Source organism: Acartia tonsa, chromosome 14, assembly GCF_053477335.1.
Source record: "Acartia tonsa isolate MP-2025a chromosome 14, ASM5347733v1, whole genome shotgun sequence".
NCBI lineage: Eukaryota > Metazoa > Arthropoda > Copepoda > Calanoida > Acartiidae > Acartia > Acartia tonsa.
The window spans coordinates 9,196,666-9,212,899 of NC_137273.1; the positions used below are offsets into that span (position 1 = coordinate 9,196,666).

At 32.8% G+C, this 16,234-nt stretch overlaps 1 protein-coding gene across 1 annotated transcript in view; it reads right to left on the reverse strand.

Annotated features, from left to right (window-relative positions):
- Positions 1-3,953: 3,953 nt before the first annotated feature.
- The window catches only part of LOC145305803 (uncharacterized), a 112,058-nt gene continuing 99,777 nt past the window's right edge, over positions 3,954-16,234 (reverse strand). The window contains exons 3-21 of the mRNA XM_080147619.1: positions 15,915-15,982; positions 14,894-14,933; positions 14,165-14,265; positions 13,635-13,693; positions 13,051-13,144; positions 12,844-12,900; positions 12,299-12,352; positions 11,277-11,345; positions 10,066-10,093; positions 9,794-9,853; positions 9,056-9,126; positions 8,416-8,496; positions 8,163-8,207; positions 7,730-7,787; positions 7,102-7,177; positions 6,444-6,492; positions 6,034-6,091; positions 4,676-4,723; positions 3,954-4,128 (exon numbers count right to left, since the gene is read on the reverse strand). Of these exons, the coding sequence (XP_080003745.1) occupies positions 4,051-4,128; positions 4,676-4,723; positions 6,034-6,091; positions 6,444-6,492; positions 7,102-7,177; positions 7,730-7,787; positions 8,163-8,207; positions 8,416-8,496; positions 9,056-9,126; positions 9,794-9,853; positions 10,066-10,093; positions 11,277-11,345; positions 12,299-12,352; positions 12,844-12,900; positions 13,051-13,144; positions 13,635-13,693; positions 14,165-14,265; positions 14,894-14,933; positions 15,915-15,982 (1,194 nt within the window). The 3' untranslated portion in view covers positions 3,954-4,050. The remainder of the gene's footprint in view (positions 4,129-4,675; positions 4,724-6,033; positions 6,092-6,443; positions 6,493-7,101; positions 7,178-7,729; positions 7,788-8,162; positions 8,208-8,415; positions 8,497-9,055; positions 9,127-9,793; positions 9,854-10,065; positions 10,094-11,276; positions 11,346-12,298; positions 12,353-12,843; positions 12,901-13,050; positions 13,145-13,634; positions 13,694-14,164; positions 14,266-14,893; positions 14,934-15,914; positions 15,983-16,234) is intronic.

Consider the following 16,234-nt stretch of genomic DNA (forward strand, 5'->3'; position numbering starts at 1 on the left):
TAATCACATATTTTTATTTTTTACTAATGTTATAATTATTCTTCTTCATTATCTAGTTCTGTAATCATATCTAAAACAAGAATAATTTTATGCAGGAGTTATATCAACATATGGCTGGGCGCTTTCACACATGGTACCCTAGGGAGCACTGAAATTACACCTTAACCCTTTTTTTAAATAAATTGAAAATGTGTGTGGGGGGGGATGTGAGTTTTTCATTTGCTTAACTCTTTTGGTCAAATTAGGTTAGGTTACAATGGGGTTAAGATTAGGGAAAAAAGAACCCCCCCCCCCCTTGTTTTCAAATTATTTCAATTTAGGGGAGGGGGGATTTAAGGAGGTAGGTGGTTATTTTGGAATTTGTAGGACATTAACTATAATACTATAACTATAACAATTAGCTTTTTGAACATAGTATAGACCAATATGTTAAAATTGTAAATATATTGTTCTAACTCTCTTTTTATTGACTGATACATTTACATTTCTTTTATAAGAATCATAAAATTAATCCTTGCTTTGTTTTCCCGGCCATTAGGGCCAGTAAAGCTGGAATTAGCCCTTTAATTTTTCACTTTACTATCCGCGGAAAGTTGTCTGTTTACAATGTGAAAATAACTTTACTAAAATGCGATAGTTCCACTTACTTAAAAGTTGACTTCCAAAACCAGTAATAGCGTTGACACGAGAGTTGTTCACTTTCTGTCCAACCTTAAAATATACATATATAAATTGATTTCCATGTGGTTAACTTAAGTTCCTGGTGATCTTTTCAACCCTTATTTTGGGCCGTTTGGGTTGTAAAATGGTTTAAGTAAGGCTAGGTAAAGTTGGATCCGCGTTACCCAGCAGAGTTGTGGCACCACCGCAGGGATTGGCATAATGACTACACAGGCATCGTATAAATTGCCCTTTCATGATTGTTGTAACTCCAGCAGGAGTTTTAAAGGACTCCTCATCCCTTTTTAAAGATTTAATTGGTGGGAAGCCACTTATTCCATAATTCACTGAGAAATATTTATTTATATTATCGTTCCTTTCACAGCAAAATCTAGTTGATACATTGTAAATGATACTTAAAGCTGATATGCCCAGTGCGTGACAAATAATAAGAATAAGATGAATTTATAATTTTTAATAAACTAGGAAAACATATACTGGCTTATATGAGTAGCTGCACTATTAAAAAATATAAATTTCTTACGGATTGACTCAAAACACTGACGGCTGCATTCCCAATATCCATGTCATTCTCACTATCTACAATACAAGGATTAATCATCTCGTTGGGGAGGAATTTTTGCGTCTTTTTCAAGTAATCAACTAAGGAAGCCAGAACATTGTCCGCTTTTTATTGGATATGAAATACTGGTAGTATCCTCTTAGGAAATTTTTCTCAATATTTGACAATTTTTATACCCCCCCCCCCCCCCAAGAAAAACGGCCCCCTGGCCTGCCTAGCCGCGGGCGCTCGGCCCCCTAGCCATATAACCTTGATTTGAAAGCAGCTTATAGTGCCAATATAAAAAAGGACCTCATACAATATTAATGACCAATAATAGGCCAGTATACATTTTACCATTTGTCAGTTAAAATGTATACTGGCCTATCATTGGTCATTTTTTATTGGCACTATGAGAGGATTCTTTAATTAGACTAGCTTTGTCAATTTGGTGATTCGCTGCTCCTATTTTTGGGTAAAATCATTCCGCCCTACGCACACTATTATTGTAATATGCCAGACATGGTAGCAATAAGTACCATTTAATGTCTTTAGTATGACGCGGTGTAGACTTGACTCGAACACGACAGCAAGCAGACAGGCTATCATATAATTATGCTAATGCCGCGTTTTTTAGTAGCGAAGCTACTCTATAATTCGAAATGTCCGTCCGTCTAAGACTAAGTGGGGGAAACGTGATTTTCTCGGCTCCTATAAAAGATAGACAGCTGAAATTTTTAATGAAGATTCTTATAACATATGCCCATCTATTATATAAATTGTTTTGTCCATCTGTCTGTTTTTTGGGGTGCTAGATCGATTCATTTTTCGTGATTTTCTTAACTCCTTTTTAAGATAATGGGCTGAAATTTTCAGGGATTGCTTAAATTTCCATCTACATATTTTTTATCAAGTTTCATTACGATTTTTCTGTTAATTGGGCTGCTAGATCGATTTCTAGATTTTCTATGGTTTTCTCGATTCCTATTCAAGATTTGCGGCTTAAATTTTCAGGGATTGAATATGCTCATATTCTACATATCTCTATCAAGTTTCGTTAAGATTTGTCTATTAATTGCGGTGCTAGATCGATTCCTAGATTTTGTAATTTTCGTGATTTTTAAGGTTTCCTGGTTTCCCTATTTTATTAAGATTAATTTTTATTGCATGACGGTGCTTTATAGTAATTTTTTCCGATATCCATTCATGATTTTTGAGCTTCGCTACTTATGGATGCTGTCATCCTTGTTTATCTACAAAAACATGCATCCCAAAATTGTCCCTTCTTTTGCCCAAAAGGCATTTTAGGCAGTTAGGGTTGAAAGGGCAAAAAATAAACCATTTTTCAAATGAAATTTAAAAATTAAATGATAACGTACTAAAAAAGATACCCACTAATTGACAAATGTGAATTAAATAGTAGCTTTGATACTAAAATGTAAAAATGTATTATTATAAATTATAAAAAAATGTACCAAAAGCTTTTTCATCGATAGAAAGCTGCATTTTCTTTTCTTCTTTTTCCTAAATTTATTTCTTTTTAGTAGCGAGGATAATCTATAATGCACTTTGTCCCTCCACCCGTTCATCAGTCTGTCCGTCGGTAATGCTTTAGTAGAAATGTGATTTTCTCGGTTACTATTTAAGATATCCCACATACTAAAAGGCATCCAGTAAACAATTTGAGTGGTCCGTCATTTAAGCTAAAAAAGACAAATGTATTTATTTTTATGAATGTTTCGTTATTTTTCTTTTTTATAAACATCTGGTTCTATAACTCATTTTATCAGTCCACGATTTTTAATGTGCTTTGCTACTTATGGATGTTGTCATCCTTGTTAAAATCTTTAAAAAAACATTTGTGATAAGGCTTAAGTAGCATAAAACCATTTATTGAAAGTTGTAAAATATTTCTAACCTTTTTATCAACCTCTGAAGATGACAAATTAACCAGAAAATTTAAAATCACTAGAATCATCATACTTCTATACATTTTATCTTAATTTTTTTTTCTCGATAATATGAAGTGGTAAGTTTTTTTTTGTTTTTTTAAAGATATATTAAAATTTAGGTCTGAATTTTTTGTGCTTTCAGGGAATCTTAATAATTGGCTTGGGGTGGTTTTAGGCTATTTTTCCTAAAAAGGTGCAGTAACTTAATATTTTCAATATAAATTATTTGTCTGGTAAAGATATACAAATTTATGCATCTTAGATTTAAACAGGGCATTTGACTGTAAATGTTGATTTACTTCTTACACAAATGTAATATTTTTTCAAAAAGTCCTTGACTGTAGCATAAACGTAAGGTTTTGGGTTCGAGTCTCGGCCTAAACTGCGTCAGTTCTAAAGACGTTACAATTATATCTACTGCTATTATTTCAAATATAGAATGTCTTATTTCTATGCCCTGTTAGAACTTTCAGATAAATGTCGTGCAAATAAAAGGGTTAGTTTGTTCAATCGATGGGATGTTAATGCCTGTCCTGAGGCATAATTATCTTAGTAGCTTTACTCGGCAATTAGTTTTTATTGTATTCACCAAATGTTGGAAAGTAAGACTAAATCAAAGTTGTAATTCTAAACCCGCAAAAGGCAACAAATCAAAAATATGTTTTATAGTGGCACCAGGCTTGGGACAATGGATCTTAAATTCATTTTTTGGGGGGCTTTTTGGGCACTAGAGGCTGCCGAGACCTGTTTATTGGGCATCATTTACAAACAATTACAAATTGGTTATCATTTTATTTATAGATTTTAGAATATACAAAAATTAACAATCTACATATTAATTTAATATAAAAAATAACAACAAAAATTGTTTGAAAATTACAAAGATTGAATTACATTATCAGTTTTATTTGACCAGAAGTCCATAGCTTTCACAGAGTAACAGTTTATTCCATCCTATACAAAAAATAAGGATGACAACATCCATAAGTAGCGAAGCAAAAGAATGAACAAAGTGAGTTATAGAGGGATAATCAATGACCATACAAAAGTATCTATGTAATCTTTATAGCGTGACCGTTAGTCCGTCGAATAAAGTAAATTATAAACTGGAACCTAATTGGTACAGGGAATCCTCACTAAACATTTCAGCTGTCAATCTTGATTAGTAGCTTATAATTTGAAGTTTCACCCTATTCTGCTTTTTATATACGGATATTAGAAAATTTTCTCCATAACACGTCTATTTTCTTGTTTATATTGAAAAGCGGAGCTGTTCTTTATGTTTATCCGCGTCCTTACCTATAGTAAACGGGCGTATCTATGAAGCGTAGCAATTCTATGGTATTTTTACGTTATTATTAGCAATACACTAATTAAAGGTTTTTAGAAACAGTAATCTAGAGTGATATACTAGGCTATTTTTTTTGTAAATGGGAATTCCTATGACAAAAGACATATCGCTTTTAACTAAGTTCCAAATGGCATGTTATTTTTTTATTACCTTTAAAACAAGAACAAGCTTCCTTAAATCCGCGGTGAGACATACCACCTAAATTACATAAATCAATAATATCAAGTTGAGCAGAAATCTATAGCTTGGGCAGGGATCTAAAGGAATAAGACAATGGCCGATAAATTGGGATCAGTAATATTTGACATAATATCATTTAACATAAATTCATTTCACATAAAACAATTGACTTAAAATCACTTCACATAAAGGTACATTTGACATAAAAACATTTGCCATAAAGGTACATTTGCCATAAAGGTACACTTCACATAAAAACGTTTCACATAAAGGTACATTTGACATAAAGGTACATATGATATAAAGGTACATTTGACATAAAGGTACGTTTGACATATAGGTACACTTGGCATAAAGGTACATTTGACATAAAGGTACATTTCAAAGTCTACCCGAGGTTGTCATTTTTTCCCCTGAGCATGGCAACCGGTGAACAGAATCTCAGTTCTGCACCACAAGCCTCGCACGACTGAAGTTCCCATGTCTATACAGTCATATTTATATGAAAATATTTTTAGAAGATTTTTGAATTTTTTTTTGAAGATTTTCCATTTTTTTTAAAGATTTTAGAAATTTTTATTTATTATTAAAAGAAAATCTTCAAAAAAAAATTCAAAAATCTTCTAAAAATATTTTCATATAAATATGACTGTATAGACATGGGAACTTCAGTCGTGCGAGGCTTGTGGTGCAGAACTGAGATTCTGTTCACCGGTTGCCATGCTCGGGGTACCTTTATGTGAAATGTACCTTTATGTCAAGTGTACCTTTATGTGTAATGTACCTTTATGTCAAATGTACCTTTATGTCAAGTATACCTTTATATGAAATGTATCTTTATGCCAAATGTACCTTTATGCCAAATGAGTTTATGTGAAACGTTTTTATGTCAAATGTACCTTTATGTCAAATGAGTTTATGTCAAATGATACTTTATGTGAAACGTTTTATGTGAAATGAATTTATGTGAAGTGATTTTATGTCAAATATTACTGATCCGATAAATTGATGTACATCCCAAAAGATGATACACAAAATTATCCTTCTATAGATTACAATTAGTGGTTGAAACGTTGAGACACTCATCCAATCAAATTCCCCAAAGTTAAGCCAACTAATAAGAAAACGTTATTAGAAAACTTTAGGGACTATTGTAATAAACAGCCCAATGTCTTCTCCCGTTATCCTATCAGCAATGCGATACTTTCACATCAAGTCCTAGTTGAGCACGGATAATATTCCCCCCCCCCCCATTATTTTTAAAATAAAGGGGAGGAGGTTACTTTTCTGCTGAATTATTACTACAGCAACAAAATTGCATGCATCACCTGTTCATTATCTTCAGAAAGTCTTCTAAGCAGAGCTCCGGAATTCCCATCTTCGTCTCTAAATAACAAGGATGACAACATTCATAGATATAATCTAGATACATACTCTCTAACTCAGCTAATAGGAAAACAATGGAAGAACAATCCAGCAACATTACTGGTTAGAAAGTGTACAATTTTTTTGGCGAAAGAGCAATTATTATTTTTTATTTTGTTCGCATATCTATCTCAATAGTACTTGAATACAGGATGCTTAATACAGACATACATACATTTAATACTGGATTATAGTTATGCATTGCTTACCACATATTTACTTATTATCCTAGAAATCATTTTACAGAAATCAGAAAAATAGGAACCTTATATCATATTAAAATTCCCCAATTTTTTTTTCTAAATTTGACTACCTGTATTTTTCGTCACTTAGAAGATTTTGATCCCAAAGATAAACCAAGCCTGTAAAATGTAAATATAGGAATAGTTATTTCTCGCATCGTATTATAAACGGCTTTCCGCGGATATAGAAAGTACAAATATGAGATTAAAACTAGTTTTTTTAGCCCCGAGGTGCCGGAGGCACCGGCTAAAAAACTGGTTTTAATCTCATATTTGTACATTTCTATATTCGTAGAAAGCTGGATATAATACGATGCTAGACATAGTTTTTTCGTATGGATGAGAACCGGTTCCTATCCACCGGATTCGAATGAATACGAGAAAATAAATTAATTTTTAATAGCAAAGCTTACTTTGGCTGTTGGACTGTACCGCTATGGAGGAGAGGGGATGTAATCAACTGGATTATACAAAAGTATGTTTATGAGTCTGTGTGTGTGTGTGTGTGTGTGTGTGTGTATCGAAGGATCTCGCTAACCGTTGGTCTATCAGTAATGTTTTGGGAGACATTCAAATTTTACAGGGGAAATAAGTGCCTACAATTAATTCTGAAGCAAAAACAACAACAAAAATTAACTATTATAAAGTGAAACTGGAACTACATCATAAATGAAGTTGCTTGATGTACATACATGTCCTATATAATAGAGTAGCTGCGCTAGTTATTACCTGCTTTATCCCTTGTAATTAGATGTTCTCCAGAGACCATGATGTGAAAAATTGGGCTTTTGTGTCCCTTCAACACCTGACAACAAATTACGGGTATAGTCCCTTTCGTGACAACGTCTCTTAAGGGGCGTTTTGTCTTACTTTCACAGTAGATTTTAATAGGTTATTTTAGGTTAGATTAGGCATACCAATATTAGAAGTACCCTTGTGGTCATTAAATATTTAGGCCGGAATTATCCTTCGATTTCAAGTGATCATCTAGAGAAGGCAGAGCATCATCCGCTTTAAACAGATGCGATACTTTACCGCCCATTATAGCATATTAAGTTAAGTAACAGACAACCAACACTTTGATTGGAAGACTATTGTCTGGAAGTCCTAACTGTTTATGCTTTTGGGCGAAGTGATTTCCCCAAAGGGATCTGAAGGGATTAGACAATTGCCGATAATTGATGTACATCCCCAATGATGAAGCAAAAAATTATAATTAGTGGTTCAACAAACGTTTTGAAACTTAATAAACCAACAAATCAAAAAAAAGTCCCCAAAGTTTTTAAGCAAACTTAACATTTTTATTTTAGGGTCTATTGTCAAATTTTTGAAAATAAGGAATGATAAAAATGAAAACCTGAATTGCATTTAATTTATTTAGATCTACAATGATAACACTAAAATCAGAATCATTTCTAAAAAAATTAAATAATGTAATATAGATATTTCATACAGGGATCTAAAGGGATAAGACAATGACCTGCTAATTGATGTACATCCCCAATGTTAATACACAAAATTACCCCTTCTGTAGATTACAATTAGTGGTTTAAACGCATAAACACTCAATTTAAGAAACCAACCAATCAAAATTTATCAAAAGTCCCCACAGTTGCTAAGCTACGAATAAGAAAACGTTATTATAAAACTTTGGAGACTTGTATAAAAAAACAGCCCATTGTCCCCTCTCTCTCTGTATTTTCATACTTTTATTACGTTTTTCATTCTTCCTAAGTGGCGCTGATTTCCTACTGGTTATATTATTGACCAATGATAGGTAAATTTAGTACCTTGATTGTTGAACACCAGCGCACCCAAGAGCACAATATTCATCCCTGAAAAATTATTGTGATAATTTAAATGGAAAAATATTTATCCCTGCAAATATAATTTTTTATATTAACATTTTAAGAACTTTAACGGATTGTAGCAGCTGACCGCACAGACTGCGTTTGCTCATCAAAAGAACTGGCATATACCCCCCAAAGATCTTACCGAGCACTGAAACTCTCTTCTACTTAATTTTCCTAGCAAATATCTTACTTGAAAATACAGCATGTTGTAAAACCATGGTTGATGTCAAGTTCTGAACGTCTCCAAACCTCCTTGCCATCTTTGTCATCACTAAATAAAAATATATTTCCAGTATGACTCCCAAACCGTTTAATATCCGCTGGAATAGAACCGGTTCTCAGCCCTACTGAAAAATCATGTATAGCATTGTATTCCAGACATGAAATTAATACTAGTTTTGTTAGACCCTCGAAGCTAACAAAACTGGTTTTATTTTTTTTTCTTCATTCTAATATACGCAGAAACTGTCTTTAATACGATGCGGTAAATAACTATTATTGAATGTTGGAAATATTTGCATACAATAAGGTTTTCTTTTCAAGAACTACTGCCAATAATGCCCTGGTTTTTAATGTTATGAATAGGCTGTAATTTATCCTTAAATGTTTGAAGGTATGATTTTAGAACTTGACATTTCTGGGTCAGTTCTTTCACCCATAAAGAGGGGAAGGGTGTATGGGGGGTATTGTTATTTTAGCCAGCTGCAAGCATTGCATTATCAGAATTATGCAAATCTGGCGAAACATCAAAGTAATAATATATTGATTACCAAAACAGGGTTTTGATTAGAGTAAGAACAATTTTTTTTTGGGGGGGGGGGGAGGCAAACCTGCTGTAGACAGATAGAATTCCAATTTGAGCTTGGTCAAGAGTTTCTATCCATTCCAGACCAACAAGAAACTAAAAAAAAATAATAACATCTTTTTTGAACAAGTACAATAATATATGAATAAGTAAGCACACACAAAATTTACTTTTTAAAAACATTTTTTAGATAAAAAAGAAAGAAACACTAAACTGTAATATAGGATTGAAGATAAGTATAAAAAAAACTTCAAATAAATTGCTTTGAAACCGATCAATATCCACTGGATTTCAACTATTTCTGAGCTATACTGAAAAATTGTGTATCGTATTGTATTTTAAACAATTTACAACGAATATTAAACCAAAAATCATAAATTTATACTAATTTTGTTGGCTCGGGGCTTCGGTCCCTAAGGTCCATTTTACTATCCACGAAAATACGTAATGCTTTAAGTAACTACTAGCGGCTACGTCCCTAGAGGCCTCTAGTGGCACTTTGAATGTTTTTTTTATTTAAAATATTTAATTAGAGAAATAATTGGTTTATGTTTCGTTCAAGTCTCTTTTTTTGGAAGGGGTAATTTTTTTCTAGGGGTGATTTCTCATGGGAGGGTGGTGGTACCCTCCCCCAAAATAGTTATAAACCTTCCCAGGACCTATGAGAATCTACTCTGTACAGGAGAACCAGATCGGTTCAGCGGTTAGTAAGATCCTTCGGTACAAACACACAGACATCCTGTTACTTTAGTATAAGGATTACCGCATAATTAAAATCCATGCTAAAAACAGGCATAACATCTTCATACACAGACCAAACAACCTAGAAATTTAGGAATTAATAGTCTATGCCCAATTTTTCAATTGTCTTATTTTCCTTTGAAAGTTTTTCTTTTGTCGAAAATTATAATCATTTTCAGTATTAAAGCCATTTTTTATGGCAGTAAGGTCTAGATAACATAGTATTTCTTTAGATTAAAGACGTTCAAAATTCATTTTAAGATATTTATGACAAAATTATTCTTTCTTAAATACCTGCATTTCTTCAGGGTTTATAAATCTCCTAAAAAATAAGAAAATCTAACAATTAAAAAAATTCTGTAGATCTTCAAATCAAGGAGCATGGTAATGGGTCTGTCTCAACCATGACACTTTGGTTGAGTGTGACTTCCGAATTAGCGGGAAGTTCTAGAGATCTTGTTTGACGTACACACAAACCCCCAATACCAGGAACCATCAAGTTTCAACAGCAGGTTTGATTATAGATTTATTGAGGCAAACTATTTCAAAGTCCTGAAATTACAAGATCAATTAATAAACAGAATAAAATATTATACGTTAACTTAAAACTTTGAGCACTAAAAAAAATCTTTTTTTCTTTTGGTTAAAGAATCTTTGGGTACTTTGGCTTCAAAGGAAAATTATTTGGTTTAATATATCATTGTTAAATGCAAAAATAAAGGCACATAAATATTACTAAAACATTATAATTGAATCATAATAAAGTTTCATGTTTAGCTGGCTAAAGCCTTTTAAACTTAATATAATCGTCCTATACGCCATTCAATTTAAATAAAATGATCAAATTCTACCTGAAGTTCTTATGGTCTAAAGCCCCTGGTATACTAGGGTCGTTCACGCACTATGAGACCAATGATAGGCCCAACTTTGTTCTCCGAAATCTTCACACACTCACATATCATTCAAAAGTAAAGAACGTGGACGCATCAAAACATAAACAAACTCATGCCGCGTCTCTTTAGAAAAGGAAAGTCAAACAAAGACGACATTTGCGCTTAATTTGGGATAATGAATAAGGAATTAATTTCGATCTTGATAAACACAAAGCTTCCTCGAAAAGAGGTTAAGACAGGGTCATATATTTAAAATTTAACATTACGTATGGAATGCACAAAAAAAGTAGTCTTCTTTCTTACACAGCAGCTTAGCAAGTCCTATTTCGAAATGTGTGCTGACAGTCGGGCATACTTTATTTTATAGGAAGTTCGCTTTTAAGTGAAAATTCATAAAGTTACAAAATATTTTTGTGTATAAGTGTATAGGCTTATAGGCCAAGACACTCTCCTTTGTTTTCCTAGTAATATGAAACAACTGGCATAGCAAAAATATCTTTTTAAAATCTCTAGTATAACACAACTTTGTATAGAATTGAAACTAACAGCTCACTTGAAAGCAGCTGAAACTATACATTCTGACATATGATAATTTTTTTTATTTCTGTTTACCTAACAGTTATACAACCCATATCAAATTGTTTTCCAAGATGGGAGGTTGCTATCAAATCATCCACACATCTAAAAAAAAAATTGGAAGTCCCATGAAAGATTATCTAATCTGAGGTGAATTCTTTAAAAAAAATTTGCCTCAATAAAATCAATGAGGCTCACTGAAAATTTAGAGGGGATAATTTTGCCTCACTAAAATTTTAGTGAGACAAACTGATTTTAGTGAGGCAAAAGTTTTTTTAAGAATTCACCTCTGGTATAATTTAAACCAATTATTAATTAATTCTCTTTTAACTAAAACAAAACATTTAACAAATACAAAATTGACAATGTGTAGACCAAAAAGTTTTTAATTTTATTTTTAGGAATTTAGGAGTAATTTTTCAGTTCATGGGATCTTTTAAATCATATGGACAGACAGACGAAGGGAAAATTGAGCTTCTTTTTATAAAAGACTGAATGCTTAATGGGACAAAGATTGTGTCAAAAATCATCCATGTGACGTCATAAAAATGAGGGATTATTCATCTCTTTTTTAGGGGTTTTCTTTCCCACTTCTCCTTTCATCCCCCTCATTTTTATGACGTCACATGGATCATTTTTGACACAATTTTGCAGCACTTTGGTCTTTGTCATTAATGAAAATAACAAAGATGAAAACATTCATAAGCAGCGAAGCACAAATTGTTAATTGAAAAATAGAGATACAGCATATGTTTTGTTATCATAACAAAGAAAAGAAAGAGAGAGAATATGCAAAAAACAAAAAAATCACAAAATTAAGGTTTTTGTCGTTTAAAGCATGACCGACAGACAAACAATTAAAACAATATACACTGTATAGATTAGATGTGCATATGTCATAGGAATCTTCACTAAAAATTTAACTTCCTGTCTTCAATAGCAGCCGAAAAAATCACATTTTCCTCATAGCATTACGGACTGACAAACCGACTAACTGATGGACAGTCAAAGTAAATTATAGAGTAGCTTAACAACTTTACATAATGATAAAGTACTACCTAATATCAGAAATTATTCCAAACAGCTGTTTAAAAGATTCAAGCTCACAAGTTCTAGAAGAAAAATTTAATATTGATGGTTTTCCCTCAAATATTCTTGTTGAGCACAGAAATCCCCCCCTCCCCAACATTCCACTTTTTTAAAAACAAAGTTAAATATAATGGGGGGATAGATTTTATTTGTTTACTATTACTATCAGATTAGGTTAGGTTAGATTGGGGTTAGATGGGTTACTACAATTATAGGACTCGCAGGGTTAGAGCCTCCCTCCAAGGTTAGGCATAGTAAAAAACTACCCTCCCTTATTTTTTATTTATTTAGAAGATAAGGGGTTGGGGTAGGGGATCGGTGATAAAAAGACTCTTTGGGTAAAAGCTCTAAATATTTTTTTTTGGTCTATTTTAATTTTATAGTTTTGTTAGGGATCTAAAGGGATAAGAAAGTGGACGATAAGGCCTCATTGAACTTTGGAGACTAATATATTAGTGAGGCAAACTGATTTTAGTTAGGCTTTTTAAGAATTCGCCTCAGAGTTTTTTTTTACCTGAGGTTAAATACGGAAAGCATTCCGTTTCTGCTTCCTGTTAAAAGATATTCATCCCTAGAAAATAAACATTAAATCTTCCTATTTATTCAAAACTTAAATAATGAAAAATTTATTTTTTTCTCTCTCTCTTCTATACGTCTGTGTGTTTGTCCCGAAAGGTCTCGTTATCCGCACCCAAAACGTTTTTCTCTTAAAAAAATTTACCTTATAACATCCATGCAAGAGAGAATATTAGTTTCTCTATTCGTGTTTGGGTTCCTGTACAATTTCATCTCTTTTCCAGTATTTCCATTGCCTTCTAGACATGGATATGATATACGTGGATATTATGACAAGGGAAATTTTGTCGTCCATTTAGGTTGCTACTTTGGTCTTTATTTATTGGTCAGTGCTGTCATCCAGTAGAAGGGGAGCAGATGATGTAAAAAGGGGTGGATGGGGAGAATCGCTTAATTAGCCCGCTAGGAGAACCATCTTATTAGAGTAGGCGTTAATATAGTACATCATCCAAGTAAAAGGATGTCTATCTATGTTTGTTTAAGCAAATGATCTCGCTTACCGCTAAACCTTATTGTGAAGCTTCTTAAAGATCTAGATACGGATTTTAACTAATTTGAGGGAGATATAGCTACACCACTCCAAATGAAATCACCTGTACCGAAAGAAGAATATTTATATTATTTGAAAAAAATAAACATATTAATCCTTGTTAGGTTAGAATAGCACCTTTAGCTCTTTACCTGTGTTAGGATTTAGAAACACTGAAAATACAGAATTTAGATCTTTACCTGCGTTATTGTTGGTAGAATTAGGATTCAGACACACTGAAAATACAGAATTTCCAACACTAAAAACACATAAATTCTAATGATCTTAAGGCCAATGGACAAAAATCTAATAGATAAAATTAATGGTTGAAAAGTGTTGAAACTATTAGTTTGGAAATAACTATGTAATCACTATTCAATAAAAGTACCATAGACGTCCAAGGAGGGGGGGTAATGGGGCGATTACCCCCCCCCCCAAACGATTTTTTAGCCCCCCAACCCAAACAATTTTTTTTTTTTTGGGGGGGGGGGTAAATACCCCCCCAAAATAAAAATCTCTAATAAAAAAATTTTTGCGCGCTTCGCGCGCATTTTTAATGCTAAATATTTTATAAAATTTACCTGTATATCTATATGTCATTGTCTGACGGCCTGTATTTCTGTATATCTTTATGACTGTCTGTTTGTCTATCTGTATATCTATCTGTCTGCCCATCTATCTAACTGTACTCTACAAATTAATAAATTTGTCCCCAAACAAAATATTTTACCTTATAAACAAAGTATTATCTTTATAGAGCATCAAAGAATTAATTTGTTCTGAAACAACATCGTCTAAAATAGCCTCTTTACTGTCGGGCAATTTCAAAACCTTAATAGAATATTATTTACTAGTTGCTACGCCCCTAGTCTCTAGGGGAAGTCAATGGAGGTCAGGAGTATAACCAAAAACCAACCCAAGACAAAGAAAAATCTTCCCGGATCCACTTATTTATAGAAGAAATTTCTGATATTTGTGGCTTCAGATTAAAAAACCTTACTACTTGATATAAAAGGATTTTTAAATTTTCTCTTATCAAGGCTATTTTATAAATCCTACTATTGGTAAAATAATTAAGTGAGTTATTATGAAAATAAATAATTTGGCCTTAATGAGGATTTAGATCTCAAATAGCCTAGCAACCATAGAACCCTAACCCCTCAATCAGTTTTGAAATAAATTAAAATCAATGTGTGGGGGGGTTAGATTTTGGTATGTTAGTGTATTTCCTTAGATTAGGTTATATGTATTATGTACAGGGTAGCCCTGTAGTGTTAGAACCAACTGTATGTCCTGCAGGGGTTAGGCATAAATAAATAAAAAAAAACTATCCTTTAACTTTTAATCTATTCCAAAAATGGGGGATGGGGAGGATTTGTAGTCCCTAAGGACTTTGGGGTTAAGCAACGAATTTTTAAGTGTTAGTACTATTAGTATTTATAACTAAAAACAATTTTACCTTTGGAGATCCATATGACCAGTCTTTGTGAAGTTTCAAGCTAAAAAATATATTAATTTTTTTATACAGGAATGACAACATTCATATAAGCTAATTATTCTTAAGAATTTATCATACACAGCCAACCAGAGGAAGATTCTTTTTAAAAATTAGGGTCGCTTCATCGTTGCCTCACCAGAAATGTTTATGTGAAAAATCTTTAAAAATCACTTAAAAATCTACAAAAGTTAAATAAATCATAGAAAAGTTATTAACATAAGATTTTATTTAATCTTGGTAGATTTTTATGTAATTTTGGAGAATTTATTACAAATCCAATTTTGGTGAGGCATAGATGCTGCGACCCTAATTTTTTAAAGAATCCACCTCAGATTGAAATAAAGGGTGAGTCCAATAGAATCTTTGCACAAATTTTCAGACATTTAGTTTTAGCCACTCTATAATTTTCTTTTGAAACGGAGAGTCAACCCCCCCCCCCCCCCCCTAGTCGTCTACGGCCTCACTTTGAAGGGAGAGGTCTATGGGGACTTAGCCACTAGTCTCAAATAAACACAGAGACTTCCAAAGGAGGGGTGGTAAAGGAGTGATTACCCTAGGGCATCCCCATTTTTTTCTTATTTTACACCCTCAAAGAAAAAAGGTTTGGACATCCTTGCCTATATGATATTGATTACCCCTCCCAACAAATGAAAATTTTGGGAATAGTCCCTCTCGTAACATCGCACCTTATGGGGCGATTCTTCGTATTTTTCACAGTAGCTTTTCTCCTATTTCTAGCCCCTGCAAGCGGGGGGCTCTAACCCTGCAGGGCCAATTACCTAACCCTGTGGGGGCAATCACCAAACCCAATATAACCTAACCTAACCTAAAATAACCTATAAAAAGCCATTTTAAAAATACGACGAATCGCCCCTTATGGGGCGATGTTACGAAAGGGACTATTCCCAAAATTTTAAATCTTTATTTTTCATCCCCCCTCCCCCAAATAAAAAGGTTGGAAGTCCTTGAATAAACATCTTACTTTAAGACAATTTGTTCTACATCAGATGTTGCTACGAATTCATAAATATGCTTACAGCTACGCTTGGCCTAGAAAACACAAAAAAATATTTATAGCAAATGATATTTTTTGTATAATCTGTCGCAGTATTCCTTCGAGTTTTGAATTTCATGAAAGTTTTTTTATATAATCAAAAACTCAATGTCTTGAGTATGTAATAATAGTTTTTAATGGTAAATTGTCGACATGTAATAAGATACTATTTTTCATTGTCGATTAGAATTTTTTTTTTTATCTCGGATGGCTCAGAACCGGTTCTAATCCAAAGGAAAAGAATAGGA